Source organism: Scyliorhinus torazame, chromosome 7 (genome assembly GCF_047496885.1).
Source record: "Scyliorhinus torazame isolate Kashiwa2021f chromosome 7, sScyTor2.1, whole genome shotgun sequence".
NCBI lineage: Eukaryota > Metazoa > Chordata > Chondrichthyes > Carcharhiniformes > Scyliorhinidae > Scyliorhinus > Scyliorhinus torazame.
In genome coordinates, this window is record NC_092713.1 from 116387490 (window position 1) to 116412778 (window position 25289).

A 25289-nucleotide genomic window follows, 5' to 3' on the forward strand; every position below is an offset into this window, starting at 1 on the left:
TTAGGTGGATTGGCCATGCTAAATTGCCCACGGTGTCTAAGGATATGTAGGTTAACTGAGGTTACAGGGATAGGGCAGGGGAATGGCATGGAAGGATGCTCTTTCGGAGGGCCAGTGCAGACTCGATAGGCCAAATGGCCTCCTTCTGCATTGTAGGGATTCTATGGATTTCCTATCTTTGTAACCTCCTCTGGCCCTCCATTCCTCTGTGATCTCTGCACCCCCTCCAATTATTGCCTTTTGCGCGCCCCAACTTGAACCACTCCACTGTTATCGACAGTGCCTTCAGCTGCCTAGGGTCTCGGCGTTGGAATTTCTTCCCCTCACTACTTCTCTTTTAAGATGCTCCTTTAAACCAAACTTTTGGCCATCTGCTCTAATATTTCCTCATGTAGTTTGTTGCACAATTTTGATTACATTCCTGTGAAGCAACTTGTGATCTTTTACTACATTGATACCACATAAGGGGTGGTACGATGGTGCAGTGGTTCGCACTGCTGCCTCACACCGCCGAGGACCCAGGTTCGATTCCAGCCCTGAGTCACTGTCCGTATGGAGTTCGCACATTCTCCCCGTGTCTGCGTGGGTTTCATCCCCACAACCCAAAGATGTGCAGGGTAGATCAATTGGCCATGTTAAATTGCCACTTTAAAAAAAAAAGAATTGGGCACTTTAAATTTATATTGGGGAAAAAAAAGGTACTGCACAAGTTGTGCTTCAGGTTGTAATTTATCTCTTTGTTAGAGTGACAGTTAAACTGCTCAAGCTTTTCTCTTGGTGTTCCTGATTTGACTCCCTCTGTCCGATTATTACCCTGTAATTGTTTCTATATAATACATGATCCTCTGCCTTGACCTTTTTGTTTCATTTTTATTCCCCCTCTCTTCTGAAGGCACTAATTCTTACAGTACAGTTCCACACGCACCAACTCACAAGTCCAAATGGCTGTTCTGTTTACCTACGTCCCTTGAATATTGGTAGTCCAGTATACTCATTGGTAGAAAACAGCACCTGCCAAACCAGATTCTGCCCTTGTCCAATATCCAGACACACAATGTCCACTGCGGTTTTTTGGACATTGGTCAGGAGCTGTAGTTTTGATTTTTTTTTTTTCTCTTCCCTTCTTTTACTTGTCCATTAATGCTGAGACCAATTGTAATATTTCAGCCGCTGTCCTGGTAGAGATCCTGGAAGTAATGTTTTTTTAATAAATTTAGAGTACCAATTCATTTTTTCCAATTAAGGGGCAATTTAGCGAGGCCAATCCACCTACCCTGCACATCTTTGGGTTGTGGGGGTGAAACCCACGCAAACACAGGGAGAATGTGCAAACTCCACATGGACAGTGACCCAGAGCCGGGATCGAACCTGGGACCTCGGCACCATGAGGTAGCAGTGCTAACCACTGTGCCACCGTGCTTTCCCCCCCCCCCCCCCCCCCCACCACCACCACTCTAATGGGAGAAAGTCCCTTACTTTTCTTCATGAGAGTTGATTACCTTAAATACAACTTGTGGAGGGAACCTAATAAATGTAACGTTGGGTGACGTATTGAGAAATCGAGCCATCGGGGGAGCAGATCACTGTAATGTTACAATCTTTCGTACAGTTTTCTTCCAATAACCTGATGCATGCACCTTCAGTTGCTGTAAGATATCATCAATATATCTTTTCCCAATTGTAGAAAGTAAATGTCGTTAAAAAAAAAAAGTTTCTCATCAGGTTTAACTTTTCTTTGTAATAGCCCGACTGTTCATCAGTCCAAACAATTCAGAGTAAGTTGTCGCTCTTTCCTGCTGGGGAACCTCTGGAGGAGTTTAAGCATTTGTGCTGCAGGACAGAAGGCTGGGCCGAGCAGGTACTGAATGTGGTAGAAGTGTTCCAGTTTTCCAGTGTGATTTTGACAATACGAGCTGCGTTTAAAGTTTTCAGACGTGGATGTTTTAGTAATTCAGTTCTGAGACCTGAGACCCATCCCCTCCTGATTAATACGTTGAAAGATTCCTTTTAATCTGCTTGTGAGAGTCCCATGTGAAAATAAGTTTTTCTATCTTTTGGCCTAAAGCATCAATCTACTGCCAAAGTAACACAAATTTGACAAGCTCAGCAAAGTCATACAACTCTATGCGTTCTCTGAAGTTCATTTTAAGACACATTGTTTGGGAGCTTTACCCAGCATCTGGCGATTACGGAACTAGATCATTGAGCTTATTGTGCTTTTTGTCCCCTGTTCATTCATGGGATGTGGGCGTCGTTGGCTGGGCCAGCATTTATTGCCCATCCCTAAATGCCCTTGAACTGAGTGACTCGCTAGGTCATTTCAGAGGGCATTTAAGAGTCAGCTACATTGTTATGGTCTGGAGTCCCATGTAGGCCAGACCTGGTAAGGATGCTCGACTTCCTTCCCTAAAGGACATTAAAGCCCTGATGCCAAGAACCTGAAATTGAAAGCTCTTCATGCTCCAGTGACATAATTGTTCTAATTATTGGCAGTGTTTCTGGGGCTTCATCAAGAATGCAAGGGGTCATTGCGTTGAATCACTCACTTGGGATGAGTTTTGGGCACTTGCAGAATGAAACTTTCATAACGGTAGATGTTTTGTCAAATTGCGTTGGAGAAGGGGGGAACTTGAGACAATTTCACTCTGCAGAGTTGCATTTCCTGTCAACCCATTTTGTGCATGAGCGTTTGATAAAAGTTGCCCCTTTTAACTGTTTGTCAATAAAAATATATATTCCTGCTCTGATGTATTCACCTCCTCAATATAAATTAAAATCCTTCCTCATTTGCTCTGTGTTGCCTCACAAGCAAAACTCATCTTCCTGTAAAGAATATAGTGGTACAGTGGTAATAGTACTGGATGTGCAAGTCGGAGTTCGTATGTTAATATCCTGCTATGTTAAGTTGTGAGGTGGGACTTTAAACCTATAGCAGAATTTTACCCCCCCCCCCCCCCCCACCCCCACCCCACCCCACCCCAGTGGTTTGCAGCTGGAGGGAGTTTCGGGGTACCTGTACTCAGATGGCATTCCCACTGGACTCCCACCCACCCCTCGCCTCTCTACAATTTTACAGTGAGGTAGTTGAGGACGAGGCTGGTTTTCCCACCCTTGCTTGGATTTTGCCCTTAAGTGGCCAATTAATGACCATTTAAAGGCCATTTCCCAACCAGTCTCCATTATCAGGTTGGAAGGAGTAGTTCAGGGGCAGGAGGGAAAGCCCCGAAGGGGCCCCTGCTCAGGCCTGGGATAAGCAGGGCAGTGGTGGGGGGGAACCTTCTTTCAACATTAGATCCCCCCTCTCTCCTCCTCCCCCCCCCCCCCCCAAGGTACAATCCCTGGCGGTACTGTTTTCTCCTGCATCCACCCTCAGTGGCCTCTCCACCCAACACCCGCACTGTCCTGATCCTAATCCCCCACCCCCTAGACCTCACCTCCTCTCCATGAGGCTCCCTGCAACCCTGACAACGTAAAACTACTGGCCCTGGTAATTTGTGTAGACTGGCAGTAGCAAGATGACCATGAAAGTTGCTGGATTGTTGTAAAATCTCAACTGATTTATTAACACCACGGGAATGTGCCATCCCTTCTCAGTATGGCCTACATTTGATTCCATCACACATGTCTTTTGAAGTTACCCAGAAAGCCACACTGTTGTTGGGAGATAAAATACATTTTCTTATCTTTAGTGATATTTCTGTTTTCCAGAAAACAATTACATTTTGTTTGCTTACTTGTCGAATTTTTGTTAAGATTTTTTTTGTACTTCAGGTGGTTTATCAGTGGGAACGTGTGTCTGTCAGACGACATGAGAATGTTGGAGGCAGAACAGTGGCACAACAATTCTGTAAGTATCTTGAACGGAGTATGCAACTTGATCGTTGAGAAGCCTTGTGAAACCCTGATGTTCACCTATATCCAATAAATTGGAACCTGGTCAGATTGTGAGCTTTGTGTCCTCTTCACAACGTATGTTCTCACCTATCTTTGTGTGTGATTTTAGAAACCATACATTCGGTTCCTTTATCCAGTCATTGACATAAATTTAAATAGTTGAGACCCCAGCACTGATTCCTGAAGCACTCTATTTATCACATTTGCCAACCTGAATACAAAACATTTATACCTACTGTGTTTCCTGTTAGCTAACTGATCCTCTATCCATGCTAATATGTTACCTCCTAAACCACAAGCTCTTATTTTGCATCATACCCTTTGATGTGGCCCCTTGTCAAAAGCCTTCTGAAAATCTAAGTATAGCCCATCCACAGGTTCCCCTTTATCAATGCTACTTGTTACTTCCTCAAACAACTCCAATAGTTTAGTCGAACATGATTTCCCTCTTACAAAACCATGTTGACTTCGCCTGGTTGCATTGAGATTTTCTAAGTGTCCTACTAGAACCTCCTTAATAATAGATTCCAGCATTTCCCTATGACAGATGTTAAGCTAATTGGCCTGTAGTTTCCTACTTTCTGTCGTCTTCTTTTCTTGAATAAAGGAGTTACATTCAATGATTTGCAGACTGATAGGACATTTCCAGAATGTAAGGAATTTTGGAAAATTACAATCAATGCATCTACTAAGTCAGTAGCCATTTCTTTCAAGACCCAAGGATGAAGTCCATCAGGACCTGGAGATTTGTCAATAGCCTTTTCTTGGTGATTGTAATTGTTTTAAGTTCCTCCCTCTGTTTTCAACTCTTTTTTAATTTTTTTTATTCTCCTTTTTCACATTTTCTCCCACATTTACATCCATCAACAATAAACAATAATCAGCAAGATATGTCAGTCCCCATAATAACAACGATCCCATCCGCCCACCAACCCCCAAACATCAGTCCACATGTTTACATAAACAAATGACAAAAAGGAATCAGGGATTACCCGTAGTCACCCTTAATCTTACACAGCTCCCCCCCACCCCAGGTCTCCAGCTCCTCCCGTCCACTGCCTCGTGTAAAACTCCTCCTCCCAACCTCGGTTCCTACCCCCCAACTTTCTACCCCGGCTAGACCACTCGGACCCTGTTCTGCCAGGCTCCGATGGCCGCAGCCCCTCCCCCCACCTCACTCCCGTTCACTGGCCGGCTTAAACCGGCCAGCGTGGAGGCCCCCGCCCAGGTCCCTTTCCCACTTGCCCGGCCCTAGGAAAGCCCAAAGATCCCCTTTTAGCACACAAACCCCACATATCCACCTACACCCCAAAGAACCCTCATTTCAAGTGAAAGTCCCGTCCCTTCCCTTGTCCAAATATATACCACATTGGCTCCTTTAGTCTCTACACCCGCGCGCAGTGATACAAAAAAGAAGAAAATACAGTCATGAGGTTACATCGGCACATGGCCATTCCTCAATTTGTCAGTTCTGCCACAGTCCTTCTGCTTTCGCAAACTCCTCCGCTGCTTCCGCCGTTCCAAAATAAAAGTCCCTGAGCTTGTAAGTCACCCTCAGCTTCGCTGGATATACAATGCCGCACCGCACCTTGCTAATGTACAGTGCCTTCTTCACCCGGTTGAAGGCAGCCAGCCTCCTTGCCAGCTCCACCGTAAAGTCCTGGTATACACGTATACCAGCTCCAGCCCACTGCACCACCCGCTTCTGCTTGGCCCAGCTCAGGACCTTCTCCTTCACTCTGTACCTACGGAAGCACAGAGTCACTGCCCTTGGCGGCTCACTCGCCTTTGGTACAGGCCTCCACGACCGATGAGCCTGATCCAGTTCGTATCGGGAGGGATCCTCCCCCTCCCCCAATAGTTTTGCCAACATCGCAGCAAAATACTCAGTCGGCTTCGGTCCTTCAACTCCTTCGGGCAGCCCCACAATCCTCAAATTCTGTCGCCTGGATCTGTTTTCCAGGTCTTCCATTTTTCCTCGCAGATCCTTGTTAGTATCCATCACCTTCCGCATCTCTTTCCCCATCGAGGCAAGTTGATCACCGTGCTGCAATAACGTCTCCTCCACTTCCTTCAGCGCCTCCCCTTGCTCTCGCACCTCCGCCACTGCGCTCGCCACCTCCGTCCTCACCGGGGCAACCGCCTCCTCCACCAGCACACTCAAAACCTCACTCATCTCCTTCCTCACCGTCTCCGTGCATTTCGCAATCTGCGCCAACTGCTTTTCAAATTCCGCAGCCATCACCTTAGTTATTTCTTCAGCCGTAAGCAGTGCAGCCTTCCCTGGTGCTCCAGCCTCCATTTTCCTTGGTGACCCCGCGGTGACCTTTCCACTCCCCGACGGACCTTCAGCTGTTTTTTTTCCGGCCATTTTGTTGCTCACCCTCGACATTTTTCTTTGTTCTTTTTTTCCTCCTGTGTCTTCACTGTGCTTCCTCCGTGCCTTCTCCCTGCTTCTGCCGCCTCCGTGGACCATGGGACCGGGCTTAAAGCCCTGAAAATGCCGTTGCCGAACGGGAGCCTTCCATTGTGCGGCCGCCTCCCGCCCGCCGTCACCGGAAGTCCACCTGTTTTCACCTTTTTTAAAAAATATATTTTATTCAAAATTTTGTGGCCAAACATAACAGTACATAGTTTTTTTTTTGAACAACAACAAAGCAATATAAATAACCGTGGCCAATTTTAAACAAATAAATAAATAATATATAAACAAAAATAAAAACAAAACCAAGTGGCAACTGCCTTGTCAAAAATAGTTACTCTCCAAAGATACAATCCAACAGTCCAATATACATTACCTATAACAAGTGTCTATACATATACAATGACATCCCTGAGAGTCCCCCCTCCCCCCTGGGTTGCTGCTGTTGTCTTCATCTTTTCCATTCCCTCTATCTTTCTGTGAGGTAGTCGACGAGCGGTTGCCACCGCCTGGTGAACCCTTGAGCCGAACCTCTTAATACGAACTTGATCCGTTCTAACTTTATAAACCCTGCCATGTCGTTTATCCAGGTCTCCACACCCGGGGGTTTGGCTTCCTTCCACATTAACAATATCCTGCGCCGGGCTACTAGGGACGCAAAGGCCAAAACATCAGCCTCTCTCGCCTCCTGCACTCCCGGCTCTTCTGCAACCCCGAATATAGCCAACCCCCAGCTTGGTTCGACCCGGACCCCCATCACCTTCGAAAGCACCTTTGCCACCCCCACCCAGTACCCCTGTAGTGCCGGGCATGACCAGAACATGTGGGTGTGATTCGCTGGGCTTCTCGAGCATCTCCCACACCTATCCTCTACCCCAAAAAATCTACTGAGCCGTGCTCCAGTCATATGCGCCCTGTGTAGAACCTTGAATTGTATCAGGCTTAGCCTGGCACACGAGGACGATGAGTTTACCCTACGTAGGGCGTCAGCCCACAGCCCCTCCTCAATCTCCTCCCCCAGCTCTTCTTCCCATTTCCCTTTCAGCTCATCTACCATGATCTCCCCCTCGTCCCTCATTTCCCTATATATGTCCGACACCTTACCATCCCCCACCCATGTCTCTGAGATCACTCTATCCTGCACCTCCTGCGTCGGGAGCTGCGGAAATTCCCTCACCTGTTGCCTCGCGAAAGCCCTCAGTTGCATATACCGAAATGCATTCCCTTGGGGCAACCCATATTTTTCCGTCAGCGCACCCAGACTCGCAAACGTCCCATCTACGAACAGATCTCTCAATTGTACTACCCCAGCTCTTTGCCATGCTCCAAATCCCCCACCCATTCTCCCCGGAACAAACCTATGGTTATTTCTTATCGGGGACCGCACCGAGGCTCCCGTCTTTCCCCTATGCCGTCTCCACTGCCCCCAAATTTTCAATGTAGCCACCACCACCGGGCTTGTGGTGTATTTCTTCGGTGAGAACGGCAACGGTGCCGTCACCATTGCTTGTAGGCTAGTCCCCCTGCAGGACGCCCTCTCCAATCTCTTCCACGCCGCTCCCTCCCCTTCTCCCATCCACTTACACACCATTGAAACATTGGCGGCCCAGTAATAGTCGTTTAGGCTCGGCCCTGTCCCTACTAAGCTGCAAAAATCCCCTCCTCACTCTCGGGGTCTTCCCGGCCCACACAAAACTCATAATACTCTTCTCTATTCTCTTGAAAAAAAGAGACCACCACCGGGAGGCACTGAAACACAAAAAGGAATCTCGGGAGGACCACCATTTTAACCGCCTGCACCCGACCTGCCAGTGACAGGGACACCATGTCCCATCTCTTAAAGTCCTCCTCCATCTGTTCCACCAACCGTGTTAAATTAAGCCTATGTAATGTACCCCAATTCTTGGCTATCTGTATCCCCAAGTACCGGAAGTCCCTTGTTACCTTCCTCAATGGTAAATCCTCTATTTCCCTGCTCTGCTCCCCTGGATGCACCAGGAACAACTCACTTTTCCCCATGTTCAATTTATACCCTGAAAAATCCCCAAACTCCCCAAGTATCTGCATTATCTCTGGCAGCCCCTCCACCGGGTCCGCCACATACAACAACAAATCATCCGCATACAGAGATACCCGGTGTTCTTCTCCTCCCCTGAGTACTCCCCTCCACTTCCTGGAACCCCTCAATGCTATGGCCAGGGGCTCAATCGCCAGTGCAAACAATAACGGGGACAGAGGACATCCCTGCCTCGTCCCTCTATGGAGCCGAAAATAATCAGACCCCCCGTCCATTCGTGACCACGCTCGCCATCGGGGCCCTATACAGCAACTGTACCCATCTGATATACCCATCTCCAAAGCCAAATCTCCTCAGCACCTCCCACAAATAATCCCACTCCACTCTATCAAATGCTTTCTCGGCATCCATCGCCACCACTATCTCCGCTTCCCCCTCTGGTGGGGGCATCATCATTACCCCTAGCAGCCTCCGTATATTTGTGTTCAGCTGTCTCCCCTTCACAAACTCAGTTTGGTCCTCATGAACCACCCCCGGGACACAATCCTCTATCCTCGTTGCCATTACCTTGGCCAGAATCTTAGCATCCACATTCAGGAGAGAAATGGGCCTATAGGACCCGCATTGCAGCGGGTCTTTTTCCTTCTTTAGGAGGAGCGATATCGTTGCCTCTGACATAGTCGGGGGCAGCTGCCCCCTTTCCCTAGCCTCATTAAAGGTTCTCATCAGTAGCGGGGCCAACAAGTCCATATATTTCCTATAAAATTCCACTGGGAATCCGTCTGGTCCCAGGGCCTTCCCCGCCTGCATGCTTCCAATCCCTTTCACTACTTCCTCCGTCTCAATCTGTGCTCCCAGTCCCGCCCTCTCCTGCTCCTCCACCTTAGGAAATTCCAGCTGATCCAGAAAGCACATCATTCTCTCCTTCCCTTCCGGGGGCTGAGCTTCATATAATCTTTCATAAAATGCCTTGAACACTCCATTCACTCTCTCCGCTCCCCGCTCCATCTTTCCCTCCTCATCTCTCACCCCCCTATCTCCCTCGCTGCTCCCCTTTTCCTCAGTTGGTGGGCCAGCAACCTGCTCGCCTTCTCCCCATATTCGTACTGTACACCCTGTGCCTTCCTCCATTGTGCCTCTGCATTACCCATAGTCAACATGTCAAATTCTACATGTAGCCTTTGCCTTTCCCTGTACAGTCCCTCCTCCGGTGCCTCCGCATATTGTCTGTCCACCCTCAAAAGTTCTTTCAACAACCGCTCCCTTTCCCTACCCTCCTGCTTTCCTTTATGTGCCCTGATAGATATCAGCTCCCCTCTAACCACAGCCTTCAACGCCTCCCAGACCACTCCCACCTGAACCTCCCCATTGTCATTGAGTTCCAAGTACTTTTCAATGCACCCCCTCACCCTTAAACATACCCCCTCATCTGTCAATAATCCCATGTCCAATCTCCAGGATGGGTGCTGTTCTTTTTCCTCCCCTATCTCCAGGTCCACCCAATGTGGAGCGTGGTCCGAAATAGCTATAGCCGTGTACTCCGTCCCCGTCACCTTCGGGATCAGTGCCCTTCCCAAAACAAAAAAGTCTATCCGTGAATAGACTTTGTGGACATAGGAGAAAAACGAAAACTCATTACTCCTAGGTCTACTAAATCTCCAGGGGTCTACTCCTCCCATCTGCTCCATAAAGTCCTTGAGCACCCTAGCTGCAGCCGGCCTCCTTCCGGCCCTGGACCTCGATCTGTCCAGCCCTGGGTCCAGCACCGTATTAAAATCTCCCCCCATTACCAACTTTCCCGCCTCTAGGTCCGGGATGCGTCCCAACATGCGCCTCATAAAATTGGCATCATCCCAGTTCGGGGCATATACGTTCACTAAAACCACCGCCTCCCCTTGCAATCTGCCACTCACCATCACGTATCTGCCCCCACTATCCGCCACTATGGTCTTTGCCTCAAACATTACCAGCTTCCCCACTAATATAGCCACCCCCCTGTTTTTTGCGTCTAGCCCCGAATAAAACACCTGCCCCACCCATCCTTTGCGAAGTCTGACCTGGTCTATCAGTTTCAGATGCTTCTCCTGCAGCATAACCACATCTGCCTTAAGTTTTTTTAGGTGTGCGAGTACCCGTGCCCTCCTAATCGGCCCGTTCAGCCCTCTCACATTCCACGTGATTAGCCGGGTTGGGGGGCTCTTTACCCCCCCCCCTTGTCGACTAGCCATCTCCTTTTTCAGTCCAGCTCCTCACCCGGTTCCCACGTAGCCGTATCTCCCCCCAACGGCGCCCTCCCGCCCCGACCACCCCACCCCATACCAGCTCCCCCTTCTCCCCAGCAGCAGCAACCCAATTAACCCCCCCCACCCCCGCTAGATCCCTCACTAGCGTAATTGCACCCCCCATGTTGCTCCCAGAAGTCAGCAAACTCTGGCCGACCTCGGCTTCCCCCCGTGACCTCGGCCCCCACTGTGCGAGGCCCCCTCCTTCCTGCTTCCCTGTTCCCGCCATGATTACCATAGCGCGGGAACAAAGCCCGTGCTTCCCATTTGGCCCCGCCCCCAATGGCCGGTGCCCCCAGCTCCTCATCCTCTCTCCCCCCCCCCCCCCCACACACGACATGGGGAAGAGAGAAAAGTTACAGGGTCGCAGGATTAACAACTTGGGAAATCATCTCTTCCCCCATTTCCCCCTCCCTTCACCCCACGTAGTTACCCCACCACTTTGTCCCAAACGTTCTTTTTCTAGCCCGCTTATTCCAGTTCCTCCTCGACAATAAATGTCCACGCCTCTTCTGCCGTTTCAAAGTAGTGGTGTTTCCCTTGATGTGTGACCCACAGTCTTGCCGGCTGCAGCATTCCAAATTTAACCTTCCTTTTGTGTAGCACCGCCTTGGCCCGATTAAAGCTTGCCCTCCTTCTCGCCACCTCCGCACTCCAATCTTGATATACGCGGATCACCGCGTTCTCCCACCTACTGCTCCGGGTTTTCTTTGCCCATCTGAGGACCATCTCTCTGTCCTTATGTCGGAGAAATCTCACCACTATGGCTCGAGGAATTTCTCCAGCCCTCGGTCTTCGCGCCATAACTCGATAAGCTCCCTCCACCTCCAACGGGCCCGTCGGGGCCTCCGATCCCATTAACGAGTGAAGCATCGTGCTCACATATGCCCCGACGTCCGCCCCTTCTGCACCTTCGGGAAGACCAAGAATCCTTAAATTGTTCCTCCTCGCATTATTCTCCAGCACCTCCAGCCTTTCCACACACCTTTTGTGTTGTGCCTCGTGCATCTCCGTTTTCACCACCAGGCCCTGTATTTCGTCCTCATTCTCAGCAGCCTTTGCCTTCACGACCCGAAGCTCCTGCTCCTGGGTCTTTTGCTCCTCCTTTAGCCCTTCAATCGCCTGTAATATCGGGGCCAACAGCTCCTTCTTCATCTCCTTTTTAAGTTCTTCCACGCAGCGCCGCAGGAACTCTTGTTGGTCAGGGCCCCATATTAAACTGCCACCTTCCGACGCCATCTTGCTTTGTGCCTGCCTTCCTGGCCGCTGCTGTAGAGGATCCACCGCAATCCGGCCACTTTCCTCTCCTTTTTCCATCCGTGTCCAGCGGGGATTCCCTTCTGGTTTACCGCACAGTGTTTTTAGCCGTTAAAATTGCCGTTGGGACTCCTATTAAGAGCCCAAAAGTCCGTTCCACCGGGAGCTGCCGAAACGTGCGACCTAGCTGGTCATCGCCGCACCCGGAAGTCTCTGTTTTCACCTCTTAATGCACACTTATTTCTGGGATGTTATTTGTACCCTCCACAGTGAAAACAGATGCATTTCCTTATTGTCTATTATTAATTCCCCATTCTCACTTTCTAGAGGACTATCACTCACTTCACTTTTTTATTTTTAAATCCTCTGGAAACTCTTATCTGTTTTTGTATTTCTAGTGAGCTGTCTCTCATACTCTTAATTTCTCCCCTTCTTAATTTTTTAGTCATATTTTGCTGTTTATATTCTGTCCAATCTTCGGACCTGCCACTCATCTTTGTGGAATTATACACCTTTTCTTTCAATTTGATACTATCTTTAACTTCTTTAATTAGCCGCTGATTAGCCGCTCCTTTCCTTGGAGTCTTTCTTTCTCGCTGATATATATCTTTTGAGTATTCTGTATCTCCTATCACACAAAGCTCTCTGTTGGGTGCCATTATTTAATATATCAACCTCTTATGTTTCACATCCATATATGTTGTAAGCCACATTCAGCGTGTCCGCCTATCAACTTCAATAACATATGTTTGTTAATTTGCCTGCTTTCACTCCTGAAGATGCGGGTTCTTGCGAAGAAACACTTTGACATATACTTTCTACCCCAGAATCTCTCCCTATTTCCATTTTTCACATGTAACCTAGGCAATGAGATGGCTTGACTGAGGTGGCAATTCTATCCAGATACACCTCCCCTCCAAATATAATCTCTGTGCGGCAATCGGCAATCAAGTGTGGAAATTGTGGGGCAGCACGGTGGCCCTGCAGCCTCACGGCGCCGAGGTCCCAGGTTCGATCCCGGCTCTGGGTCACTGTCCATGTGGAGTTTGTACATTCTCCTCGTGTTTGCGTGGGTTTTGCCCCCACAACCCAAAGATGTTTTGGCTAGGTGGATTGGCCATGCTAAATTGCCCCTTAATTGGAAATAATGAATTGGTAACACTAAATTTATTTTTTAAAAAGTGTGGAAATTGTGGCTGATCTGTGTTCATTTCCGTCTCCTCTGCATTGCTGCCATGACAATTTTTATGAAAGGAAGTATTCGACTAATCCATATTCAGCTCCTATTACAGTGCCAAACCATTAAATTAATTTGTAAAGAAAAAACCTGAAATTCTCATTATGCAAATATTAGAAACCATAAATGTAATCAATTTCACTTATTTCGCAGATGGAATAAACAAATTGACCAATGTAGGAAGTGATGGACTTTCAAATGGTGTCCAAATCATGGAGACTTTCAGGATGCAGTTTCACAGAAAAGCCAATAATGATCTCTGTGCACAATCCACTGTGGCTTCTACATTTGGGGCCAGAAAGAGAAGTGGTGGCCAAGCTGAGGTAACTGGTTGTTCTTCCCCTCTTGCGAAGCGCAAGCGTGCTGAGCCAACCTTGGATGATTGGGACGTGCTGAACTGTTATTGAGGAGAAACCTAGCGTCCTAAAAGAGTTACTCCGCATGCAAGCTATGTGAAAAGGATTTCCGATGATTCACTAGTTAACAAGGCCCGGATGGTTGAATTGCGCCATAATTAAAGATTTCAACATTCATTCTTTGCCTGGCTAAGATGAAAGTATTGCTGGTCAGTTTACAATGTTTCTGATTACACGTATTTCTCGTCTTGGTTTCTGGAGTTAAATTGCTTTTTGAGTTGTATGATAAACGGAAATTGAGAAATAAATTTTTTAAAGTTGCACAAGATGAATTCCGCTGACAGCCCCTCAATTGCCAATTTTCCTTTATTCTGCGAATATCTGAGTCTCCTTTTCTCTTTATTTTCATGTTGCATAAATGAAAATAGCTTGCCGAGAAGTCCACAGCAGCCCATGGATGTACACTCCTCTTACAGGCCCTCTGTAGTGTTTCTCTGTGGTAGTATGACTAAAATCAGAGGTTGGATGGGGAGGAGGGAATTAAACCTCATCTCAGTACAACAGTGGCAATAAGTGTTGATGGCTTTTCAGCATTTAGTCATTTCTAAGGGTTACCATGCACATTTATTTTGTGATCCTTACCTTTCTGAACAAGCGGAAGTAACCCTTGTACATGATGTTCAGAAAATTGATCCTGCCTGGAGAAGGATCCAGGATCGGATTCAGCCACGCACTGCAGACAACTAATGATCTGAAACCATTTACTTAACTTGAAAACCATTAGTAAGAAACCCACTGAGCCTATTTCCAACCTGCCTTGTCAGTGCTCACTAAAAGCAATACAAGCAAAATCAGTGGAATAAAGATATTTGTAAATAAGGCCTGAGATGGCAGCATTTGGACGTTTCCGATTGAATCTGGGTAGATGTGAAATAAAGAAATAGATGATCTGAGGTTTTTGATAGTTGTTAAAAGGTTTGATGCCCTGGAGGATGGTTTCATTTCATATAAACCTTGTTTCTGAATAAATGTGAATTAAACCGCATGGCAAAAAAATTGTTGTAAACATTTTAGGAATGGTAGCCTGCTATTACATTATCAGGGGACAGGTTTGTGCAGTGAGTTAGCACGTTGTACTTTCACCTGAGACCGAGGTTGAAACCGGAGTTGGACTGATGAGATAAAAGTCCCTTCTCTTTACCAGCTGCGTGTGCCTTCCATTAAATTAAGTTGGGTAGTTTTGAAATTGCCGATTAGTTTTAATTTCAACAAGAGAAGCCACCAGAAGGTTTATGTGTGAAATAGAAAGACTTGTCCTGGTACAAAATTCTTCTTTGGACAGAGAAGATTTAGAGGAAATGTGATGTGTTCAAAATCATGAAGGATTTTGATAAGTAAATAAGGAGAAACTGCTTCCAGTGCCAGAAAAGTCAGTAATCAGAGGGCACTGTTGTCTATAACTTTGACCAGTTTATACTAAAACTTGTTTACCCAGGTGCTCTTGCCCATTAGACCATGAGACATAGGAGCAGAATTAGGCCACTCGGCCCATCGAGTCTGCTCCGCCATTCAATCATGGCTGATATTTTTCTCAGCCGCATTCTCCTGCCTTCTCCCAATAACCCCTGATCCCCATATGAATCAAGAACCTATCTATCTCTGTCTTAAAGACACTCAGTGATTTGGCCTCCACAGCCGGCAGCTTTCCACAATAATTCCATTGTCACGAACCACACTGATGGTATCCGTGAGGGTATCCCAACTTGTAACATCGGTTCATGGGCGTGTATACTTAAGTGAAACCCCAGTGAGATTAACACGCCCAGTCGTCGTGTAACAATTATTGATGATTATTCATTAAATTAAAGACAAATATATACAAACAGATCAACCGTACTCTAGGACAATTAAGTATATGAATCACGAAACACACAGTTTGTGTAGAAAGTACCCCTTGTTCCAAACTATATGATTCCTGAACTCCTTAAGGCTTCCCCTTTGTCAAACAGAATGCAAATTTAAGTAAATCTGTAAGTCAAATCCAGTTTATAATTACCACACAATACAGTGCGGATAGTCAAATCTGGGAAATTTCTTTTCCTGGTCCAGCAAAGATAGTTAAACCGCCTTTACAAAAGGTTTCTGCACGACCTTCGCTCTAAGACTTCGATGCTAACCTAATTTCCTGGCTGTTAGATTTCAAACTCGCCTCTCCGGCTGTTAGTGTATACTGCTTCTCTGCTTCTGAGGGTGCTGGCAACTATTTATCATTTGTCTAGCCACCTGCATCTTGTTACTTTTAGAGTTGCATCTCATTGTGCCTCTTGAATACTGGCTACTGCTATTGCTAGGCAGATTTCTACCTGTTGCTGGGCAGATCGCATCCCATCACGCCTTGTTACATTTGTGTTAGTGCTGTTACTAGACCGGTTTCTACCTGTTGCTGGATAGATTCATGATGCCACCAACCACACACATCTGGCTGTACAAATTCCACTCCCATTTTAAAAAGCTTTATTAAATGCTGTTTTCTTTTCTAATCTGCTTATCTAATATTTTTACTATCATTTACCATCAAAAGATACATATCCATTGCATGAAATGTCTTATTTCAAGTAAACTTGACAATACAAAAAAACATGTAATTGTGACGTAGCTGAAACTTAGTAATAGTAAACCAGGAGGAAACATTTGCACAAATCAATGGAGTTTGATCAACATTGGTTTCTGCTGAGTGTTGATAACCTTTTAATGTACAATATTGAACAACCTTATCACAAAGCAGCATTAGGGAGATGGCAAATGTGTAATTCTGGAGCTGTTAGGTTACAGCTAAAAGACATTTTCCAGTCTTCTCCGGTCCCCCAGTTGTGTGTTTCTTGGCAACGCGCTGTTCCCTGGCAGCTGGATTCTCTCTTCCCGCCACTTGTCAATGGAACTTCCCATTGAAGCCATCCCGTGCCACCGGGAATCCACAGGCAGGGTTGCACTGCTGGTGGGAACAGAGAATCTCAACGGCCAGAGAATTCCAGCCGTTGTGTATGTATGCAATGAGATGCTGCTTTTTCCAAAGCCATCTGCGGATCAAAGATTAATTTCTCAGGTAAATGAACCATAAAACGATAAGTATGTTGTCCTGGTTTAGTAATATGGTGTTCTTGTTAGTCAAGCTGTCATTTCCCTTGGTGACGTTTTTTGGAACCCACTTCTGATATTAGTTTGCAGCACAGTTGTACTCGTCTGACCAATCCACACAGTGCTGAATATTATCCCTGCACAGTTGTCTGGGAATGCAGTTACAGTATTGAGAGACAACAGATTCGCAGTTCCAATACTGTGGCCCACATGGAGGACAGTCCGACACTGAAAAAATATATAAAAAGCAAAAAATAGTCAAGATTGTATGACACTGAAAATATTAAAATCAAATAGGTGTTTGGTAGTAGAGAACTGGAGTCTTGCTGAAAAAAGGCATACAGTCAAAGCTTTTCATCTTGCAGTCATCAGGATAGATTCACAAGAATACCAACTGTAAAAGGAACTACAATTTATGTTACATGAGATGTGCACTGATTGGTTGGCAAATGTACCCTGATTGGTATAGATGTTACCAGAGTGCATCAGGGAACAGTTAACTTTCAAGGTTTTGTTTAAATTCAAATGAGGCAAGGTGATTCTGATAGGTCAAGACATTGCCCTGAGGGAGCTGGGGGAGGGGATCGAGGAAGGTCTGTGGGCTGATGCCCTGGGTAGGGTTAATTCCTCCTTCTCGTGTGCCAGGCTCAGCCTAATACAATTTAAGGTGGTTCACAGAGCGCACTTGACGGGGGCGAGGTTGAGTAGGTTCTTTGGGGTCGAGGACAGATGTGGAAGGTGCTCAGGGAGCCCGGCGAACCATGTCCATATGTTTTGGTCATGCCCAGCACTGGAGGGGTTCTGGAGAGGAGTGGCGGGAGCAATATCTCAGGTGGTGAAAGTCCGGGTCAAGCCAAGCTGGGGGCTAGCAATATTTGGAGTAGTGGACAAGCCGGGAGTGCAGGAGGCGAAAGAGGCCGGCATTCTGGCCTTTGCGTCCCTAGTAGCCCGGCAAAGGATCTTGCTAATGTGGAAGGAGGTGAAGGGGGGGAATGGGGGATTGCTTGGGGGGATGGATGAGCAGGAGATAACATGAAGGGTGGGGGAAACTGGCACGTGGGGAGAGAGCCAGTGTATAATGCTATGTAAATATACCATTTTGCCATGTATATATCTTGCTCAGTGCGATTTTGTGTTATTTTGTTACGGGGGCGGGGGGTTATTGTTTGTAAGGGGAAAAAATTGTGTTGTTAAAAAACTTTAATAAATATATATTTTTTAAAAAGACATTGCCCTGAGGAATGAACTAGGGACTGACCGACTCCCAAGCTTTTGATTAGTTGAAAAATATAGTGTGGCTTAATTATGAGTGCTAGGAGCTAAATATATTCACACAGGGCTCTGCCCTTTGCAGACAGAAAGAAAATGTCCACACATTGCACCTTTTTCAACTAAATAAAATATAGGGGGCAGCCATTCCCTGGTTCATTCACCTGCTTGGTTTGAATTTAACAAAAGCTTGGCAGTAAATGACCCAGATGCATCCTCTATGGCGATGCCTCTACCAATCAGTGTCCACTTGCAAATCAGCACTCTCTTCTCATGCAATATGAATTGTTGTTCCTTTTATTATTGGTATTCTTGCAAATCTATCCTGATGAGTGCAAGACAAAAACTTTGACAGCATGTCTCTTTTCAGCAAATTTAAATCAGTACATATTAGGGACATATAAATCCGGGAAATTTACTGCACAATTGGATTAGATATACTGTAAAGTTCCCTTTGCTCTACCCTGAAATAGGAGGCAGTCACAACCTCCAATGCCCACTGCTCTGGTCTCTTATTTCTCTGTTTCCTACACCAGCCCTACATAGTCTGATGGGTCTTGCTAGTGGATGAGATTGCCATTTCCTTTTTTATTAAATTCCCCCACCCCCTGAAGTATTGCTACTTTTCTGCAGCTACTATTAGTTTTGAAGTAACTGCTGCCTCCAGAGGTTTCAGACCCACTGAAGCAATTGACAGCCCCAGATGCAGCACCGCCCCCCCCCCCCCCCAAGGGCAACATAAGCAGAGGCAAATATGTTTTGTGACTGCTGGTGGGTTAACTAACTAAGCCTATCTAAAGCAGTGATTGTCAAACTCAGGGGCACGACCCGCGGGTGGAGGGTCGCGGAGCCATCCTTCGTGGCGCTCCCGATCACGCAAATCTGCGCATAGCAGCCGGCTTTTAAAAACGCCGGCTGCAAGCCGCCTTCAAAATAACCACGATCATGTAAAAAAAAATGCGGCCGCATTGCGCATGCACGCCCGATCATCGGTGCGCATGTGCATAACCGGTGATCGGGCACGCATGCGCAGTGCGGGCACTTTTTTTTTAATGGTCGCAGCTTTTTGTTTTACAAGTTTGGTGGGGGGGGGGGGGGGTTTACTCATTTTATTCATTGAATTTTTATTTTTTTCATTTATTTTATTCATTTTACTTTTATTTTCTTTTACAAAATTTATTTGATAAAATTTTACAGGAAAAAATGCACAACTTTAGACAGATGGAGACTCCATACTTTCCAACACCGGAAGGCTTCACCTTCATCCAACAGGTTCTATTGGAGGAGAGTGTACGAGGGCCAAAGGGACCCAAAACCATTTCCTCCATTTTTGTCAGCAGCAAACAAGGTAAGAGAAAATGGTGGGTCGCGCAGGTCGGCCGGCATGGGTCGCGAAGTTCGGCTGGGTTGGGTCCCAAAGGTTGGCCGGTTGGTAAAAATGGGTCCCCGGAAAAAAAGTTTGAAGAACACTGATCTAAAGGATCTTATTGTCAATGGCCCACATGTACTTTCCCCATTCAAGATATAACTGACCCGAAACAGTGGACTGTTACATAAACAATTGTAAATCCACAGATGTTCTCCCCTTCCAGCTTCTGTTGAACTTGCAATGTAAAGGATAGTTTCAAATTTACTAGAAATCTGAAACAATATTTGTACTGCTTTCTGAAAACACATTTGCAGAGGGCAGCACGGTGGCGCAGTGGTAGCACTGCAGTCTCACGGTGCCGAAGTCCCAGGTTCAATCCCGGCTCTGGGTCACTGTCCATGTGGAGTTTGCACATTCTCCCCCTGTTTGCGTGGGTTTCGCCCCCACAACCCAAAGATGTGCAAGGTAGGTGGATTGAACACGCTAAATTGCCCCTTAATTGGAAAAAATGAATTGGGTCCTCTAACATTTTTTTTTTTTTAATTTGCACCATAAACACAAAATCTAACAAACTCTAGGGTAGGGGAAAGTCTAATACTATTGATTTACTAGACGCTGGTACAAATGTATGCTCACAGGGCCCAGATTCATCAGAGCAATCTCCACAGTTGTTGAACCCATTGCACACTTGATCCGTGTAAACCCACGAGCTAGGATCGCCACATCTGAACACAAGATAGCTCGGCAGATTGTGCGGCAAGTCACCTGGCAGGACAGAGCAGGGCATCAGCTGAAGTCACTTAAAAAATAAATTTAAATACAAACTGAAAACTAGAATAGATACCTACTACACATTGCAGGTTCCTTATTCGCAACATCTAAACAATCCTTGATCCGGTGACAAACTTGAGAAGGTTGCAAACAGATGACGCTGTTGTCACACAGGAATCCGGAGTGATTATTTGCAGTTATGCAAAATCTGCTCTCTGGAAAAGATATATTTTGAATTGTAACATTGTTTGCTCTTACAACCTCTTCCTGCAACTAGAAAAAGGTGGAATTTCCTTTTGTAGCATTTAACACTGCGCCAAAGGAAGTACCAACAAAGTATGCAAAACAAAAGATAACTCTGGAGCTATGTTACAAAATCCAAAGATCATTCCTGTAGTTTGATGTCTTGACATCAATCAGCGCAGACAGACAAGGCAACAGTTGGGGTGCTGCAATTAAGGTCAACAGGTCAAGAACAGGATTGGAAAAAAAATGAAACATATATTTTGTCTCGGTCACTATCCTTTCACTCTTGCTGGATGTGCACATGGAGACTGAGTGATAGTGGGATTGTTCTAGTTTTTGATACAGCCCATGATAGTACAGATACTCAATAATGTATTGAAAGGCTGCTCTTTGAATGTAGCCCCTTTGAATGATAGCTAAGAGAGTGAATACCACAAGTGAAAAATATCTTATTTTAAGCACATTTGCAAGATGGTGACAGCAATTAGGTTGAGGGATGTGAGACTAAGGGCCCTGTGAGTGGGATGACTATGTGTTCACAAGCACTGTGGCTTGGAGTTTCTGCTAGGAATACAATCAGCAAAATGTACCCATCCCTGCACCAGTTATGCAAAGCAAAGTTACATTTGGGTTTCCACACAACGTAGCCTGAAAATAAAATCTCTCATGAATCATTAGTTCAATTAAGCAGTGTAATCAATCATTGTCAATTTAAGACTGAAACACGGCATTCTCCAGCATCACAAAGAGGAGTGGAATTGCCAGGGAATGAGTCATTCCCTTGAACTAACTGATTTAATACTCTTAACCTTAGTTTTCAATTGGCTGTGATTAACTGCTTTGATCAGCGCTTTGTGCACAATTCCTGTGACCAGCAGTCAACTGATGTCACAAAAGTGCCCTGCTCTGCTGTCATTTATTCAGTTCATGCTGTTAGTATACTGCGGACCGAACCCCAGTTTTTGTTAGGATACCAGACGAGAATCTTGGGTAGGGTGTGTGGACAGTCTGGGTCATGTTGACATCGAAAAGGAGGAACTATTGGGTCTTCTAAAGGACATTAAAGTAGATAAATCTCCTGGGCCGGATGGGATTTACCCCAGAATTTGAGGGAAGCAAGGGAGGAAATTGCTGGGGCCTTAACTGATATCTTTGTATCCTCATTGGCTACAGTTGGGATCCCAGAGGACTGGAGAATAGCTAATGTGGTCCCGCTGTTTAAAAAAGGTAGCAGGGTTAATCCAGGAAACTATAGGCCGGTGAGCCTCACGTCGGTAGCAGGTAAATTATTGGAGAGAATTCTCCACTCCCGCGCCGGTTGGGAGAATCGCCTGGGCCGCCAAAATTTCCCAGGACGCCAGTCCGACGCCCTCCCGCGATTCTCCCAAGCGGCGGGAACGGCCCCGTGGGCCGCAGGCCGGAGAATCGCCGGAGACACCCAAAATGGCGATTCTCCGGCACCCCCGCTATTCTCAGGCCCGGATGGGCCAAGCGGCCAGGCCAATACGGCGGGTTCCCCCCGGCGCCGTCCACACCTGGTCGCTGCCGTTGGGAACAGCGCGGGAACGCTGGGGGGGGCAGCCTGCGGGGGGGGGAGGGGGGATCCTGCACCCGGGGGTACCTCAAATGTGGCATGGCCCGCGATTGGTGCCCACCGATCGTCGGGCCGTCCTCTCTGAAGGAGGACCTCCTTCCTTCCGCGGCCCCGCAAGATCCGTCCGCCATCTTCTTGCGGGGCGGACTCCGAGAGGACGGCAACCACGCATGCGCGGGTGACGTCAGTTATGCGGCGCCGGCCGCGTCATCTATGCGGAGCTGCCTTTACGCGGCAACAAGGCCTGGCGCGTGTAGATGACGCGGCCCTGATCCTAGCCCATTGTCGGGGCCTGAACCGGTCGGGATCGGGGCCTTTTTGCGCCGTCGTGAACCTCTACGGTGTTCACAACGGCGTGGGCACTTCAGCGCGGGAGTGGAGAATCCCGCCCAGGATTTATACCCATTTGTAAACAAATGGATTCACTAGCGATAGCATGGTTTTGTGAAGGGGAGGTCGTGCCTCACTAACATGATCGTGTTTTATGAGGAGGTGACAAAGATAATTGATATGGGGAGGGTGGTGGAAGTTGTTCACATGGACTTCAGTAAAGCCTTTGATTCATGGCAGCCTGGTACAAAAGGTGAAGTCATGTGGGCTCAGAGGTGAGGTGGTAAGATGGATATAGAACTGGTTCAGCCACAGAAAACTAAGAGTAGCAGTAGAAGGGTGTTTTTCTGAATGGAAGGTTCTGACTAGTGGTGTTCCACAGGGACCTGTGCTGGGGCCTCTGTTGTTTGTAGTATACATAAACAATTTGGAGGAAAATGTAGCTGGTCTGATTAGTAAGTTCACAGATAGTGTTGAGGATTGTCAGAGGACATAGATAGGTTGGAGACTTGGGCAGAGAAATGGCAAATAGAGTTTAATCCAGACAAATGTGAGGTAATGCATTTTGGTAGGTCTAACATAGAGGGGAAATATAGCGTAAATGGCAAAAACCTTAGGAATATAGAAAGTCAGAGAAATCTGGGCGCTCCGGTCCACAGATCTTTGAAAGTGACAACACAAGTGGACAAGGTAGTCAAGAAAGCATACAGAATGCCTGCCTTCATTGGACATATATTGAGTATAAAAACTGGTAAGTCACGCTATAGTTGTATAGCACCATGGTACGGCTGCACTTGGAATATTGCGCACAATTCTGGTCGCCACACTACCAGAAGGATATGGAGGCTTTGGAGAGGGTGCAGAGGAGGTTTACCAGGATCTTGCCTGGTCTGGAGGCTGTTAGCTATACGGAGAGGCTGAATAGACTTGGACTGTTTTCATTAGAACGACGGAGGTTGAGGGGTGACCTGATAGAAGTCTACAAGATTATGAGGGGCATGGATAGAATGGATGGGCAGGCATTCTTTCCCAGGGTGGAGGGGTCAGTCATCAGGGGGCATAGGTTTAAGGTCCGTGGGGCAAAGTTTAGAGGAGATGTGCGAGGCAGGACGTTTTACATAGAGGGTGGTGAGTGCCTGGAACGTGTTGCCAGGGAAGGTTGTAGAAGCAGATACATTAACGGCGTTCAAAAGGCATCTCGACAAATACATGGATAGGGGGCAGCACGGCGGCGTAGTGGCTAGCAGAACAAGGCTAGCAGTGGGGGTTCAATTCCTGTACCAGCCTCCCTGAACAGGCGCCAGAATGTGGCAACTAGGGGCTTTTCAAAGTAACTTCATTGAAACCTACTTCTGACAATAAGCTATTATTATCATTAACATCAAAGAAATAGCTTTACAATTAACAGTTAAACAGTTTAAATAAAAGGAAAAAAATTGAACTATCTAAACCTGCCACTATATATTTTCCAACTAAGCAAAATAATACAGTTCAAAATGCACTCATAAATAAAGTTAACAAATCAGGGTTACTTGTTCTCTGTGCAGACCTTTGGAGAAAGAACCTTTCAGGAACAACCGGAAAATCCTTCTGTTTTGTCAGACTCAAATCCTATAGGAAACTACATTAATTAAATTGTTTATATCCACCAAAATGTTCTATGACCTGCTTAGCTGGGACTAAACACAATCCCTCAAATTAACTTCACTCCAGGGCACCTCCAGCATTCAAAACAATGTTCTATTAGCCATCTCTCTGTAAATAAGTAAATGGTTAAAATCAATGGTTATCTCACCTTTTACTATCCCTTAATCACAGCTTTAACATACAGCATTACCTGTATGTATTTGAACCCAGGGGTTATTAATAACATTACAACAACAAAATATGAAACATAATATATAACAATTTCCTTCATTCATCACAAGGCTAATTTAAAGTGACTACAGCAGCAGTAACGGAAAACACTAGTCAGGATTCAAGTGTCTGTTGGTCACTACAGATACAGATGGTTAACTTTCACAAAATGGGCACAATGTGAATGCCTGGGTGCAATCACCGGAAACTCACCAGGCCAAACCAGGAACATGGCCAGTAATGAGAGAAGGGACTAGTTTGGACAAACCAGCGTAAAAGATCACATAGATACTCAGGTGTAATATGGTTGTGGATACAACTCACTTAAAAATTCCACTAGCTTTGTTACTTAATTCCCAGATTACCCTGCTACCTGGGCACAAATACGAAAGCTCTGGCCAGTGTATCTAACCTGGAATGGTTTTACGGATGCCAAAGACCACAGCACATGCCACGGCAGCAACAATAATTCCCAGTATCAGCATCACAACGACAGAGATCCAGCAACACTGCCTGGAGCAGCAGCAAGGAGAGCCACGCTGGCTACAATCCCAATAATCTGAACAAACACAAACATAAATAAGTTCCCATTCTTCTGCAAAATCAAACCTTCAATGAAATGCATGGTGAATCTGAAACAATAGCAGCCCAAATTTCCCACTCACCACGTTTACCTTTCTTGCTTTTGTTGGATGTCATGGATATCGTTGAACCAAAAGGAGTGACATCAAAACTTGGCTAAAAGTTGAAGGAAAAGAAAACAGAAGTTGGAAATGTTAGTAAAATGTGCACGATCTTGCATTGAACACTACAATACTATTACTCTAGGCTATCGGTCCTCTTTGATACCGTGCTGATATTTTCTGGGAAAGTCTTATTAAATGTCATCGTCTCCGGTTCCTGCTGCATGACCGGAGTTTTATTGCTGGGGAGATTGTGGTTCGCAGCAGCAATCCAGCAATTTCTTTCAATACCAGTCTGTCACTTAGTAACTAAATGAAACACAGATAAAGAAAACAGATGGAGTTTCTGTTTGTGCCAGGACTTTACCAACGTAAATATTGTTCGATATTGCAGCACACAAATCATGGACTTCCAAATCTGTCAAAAAACAACCCACAGTATTATACAAATAGAATCGCCTGGATATAACCATCGTGGGAGAGGAACTGAAAGACACTGAATTCAAGGGGTTACTGGGAAAATATAACATTTTTGAAGTTAAAATTCCTGCACCTTATATGTCTGTGTAT

The 25289-nt window shown here is 46.3% G+C and overlaps 2 protein-coding genes across 5 annotated transcripts in view; one reads left to right on the forward strand and one right to left on the reverse strand.

Moving 5' to 3' along the window:
• The window catches only part of lrrc42 (leucine rich repeat containing 42), a 42450-nt gene extending 28657 nt beyond the window's left edge, over positions 1-13793 (forward strand). The window contains exons 5-7 of the mRNA XM_072511307.1: positions 1745-1858; positions 3772-3847; positions 13263-13793. Of these exons, the coding sequence (XP_072367408.1) occupies positions 1745-1858; positions 3772-3847; positions 13263-13516 (444 nt within the window). The 3' untranslated portion in view covers positions 13517-13793. The remainder of the gene's footprint in view (positions 1-1744; positions 1859-3771; positions 3848-13262) is intronic.
• A 2171-nt stretch (positions 13794-15964) lies between these two features.
• Positions 15965-25007, reverse strand: LOC140426492 (low-density lipoprotein receptor class A domain-containing protein 1-like). Of its 4 annotated transcripts, none has more exons than XM_072511321.1 (6): positions 24886-25007; positions 24711-24774; positions 24449-24595; positions 20087-20224; positions 19875-20003; positions 15965-16828 (listed from the first exon to the last, which is right to left on the reverse strand). In XM_072511321.1, the coding sequence occupies exons 1-6, from the start codon at positions 24943-24945 to the stop codon at positions 16680-16682; spliced, it is 687 nt and encodes a 228-aa protein (XP_072367422.1). In that variant the 5' UTR covers positions 24946-25007; the 3' UTR covers positions 15965-16679. The 4 variants fall into 4 exon arrangements, with proteins under 4 accessions (XP_072367422.1, XP_072367421.1, XP_072367423.1 ...); XM_072511320.1 differs by having other exon boundaries at positions 24702-24774; XM_072511322.1 differs by lacking the exon at positions 19875-20003 and having other exon boundaries at positions 24702-24774.
• Between the last annotated feature and the right edge of the window lie 282 nt (positions 25008-25289).

Excerpts from the sequence above, each read along its gene's own strand:
- LOC140426492 (XM_072511320.1), bottom strand. The coding sequence starts at position 24,945 with ATGCAGCAGGAACCGGAGACGATGACATTTAATAAGACTTTCCCAGAA. Across the intron at positions 24,775-24,885 it reads TCCCAGAAAATATCAGCACG|CCAAGTTTTGATGTCACTCC; the intron begins GTATCAAAGAGG and ends TTCAACTTTTAG. Across the intron at positions 20,004-20,086 it reads TAAGGAACCTGCAATGTGTA|GTGACTTGCCGCACAATCTG; the intron begins GTAGGTATCTAT and ends CTGTCCTGCCAG.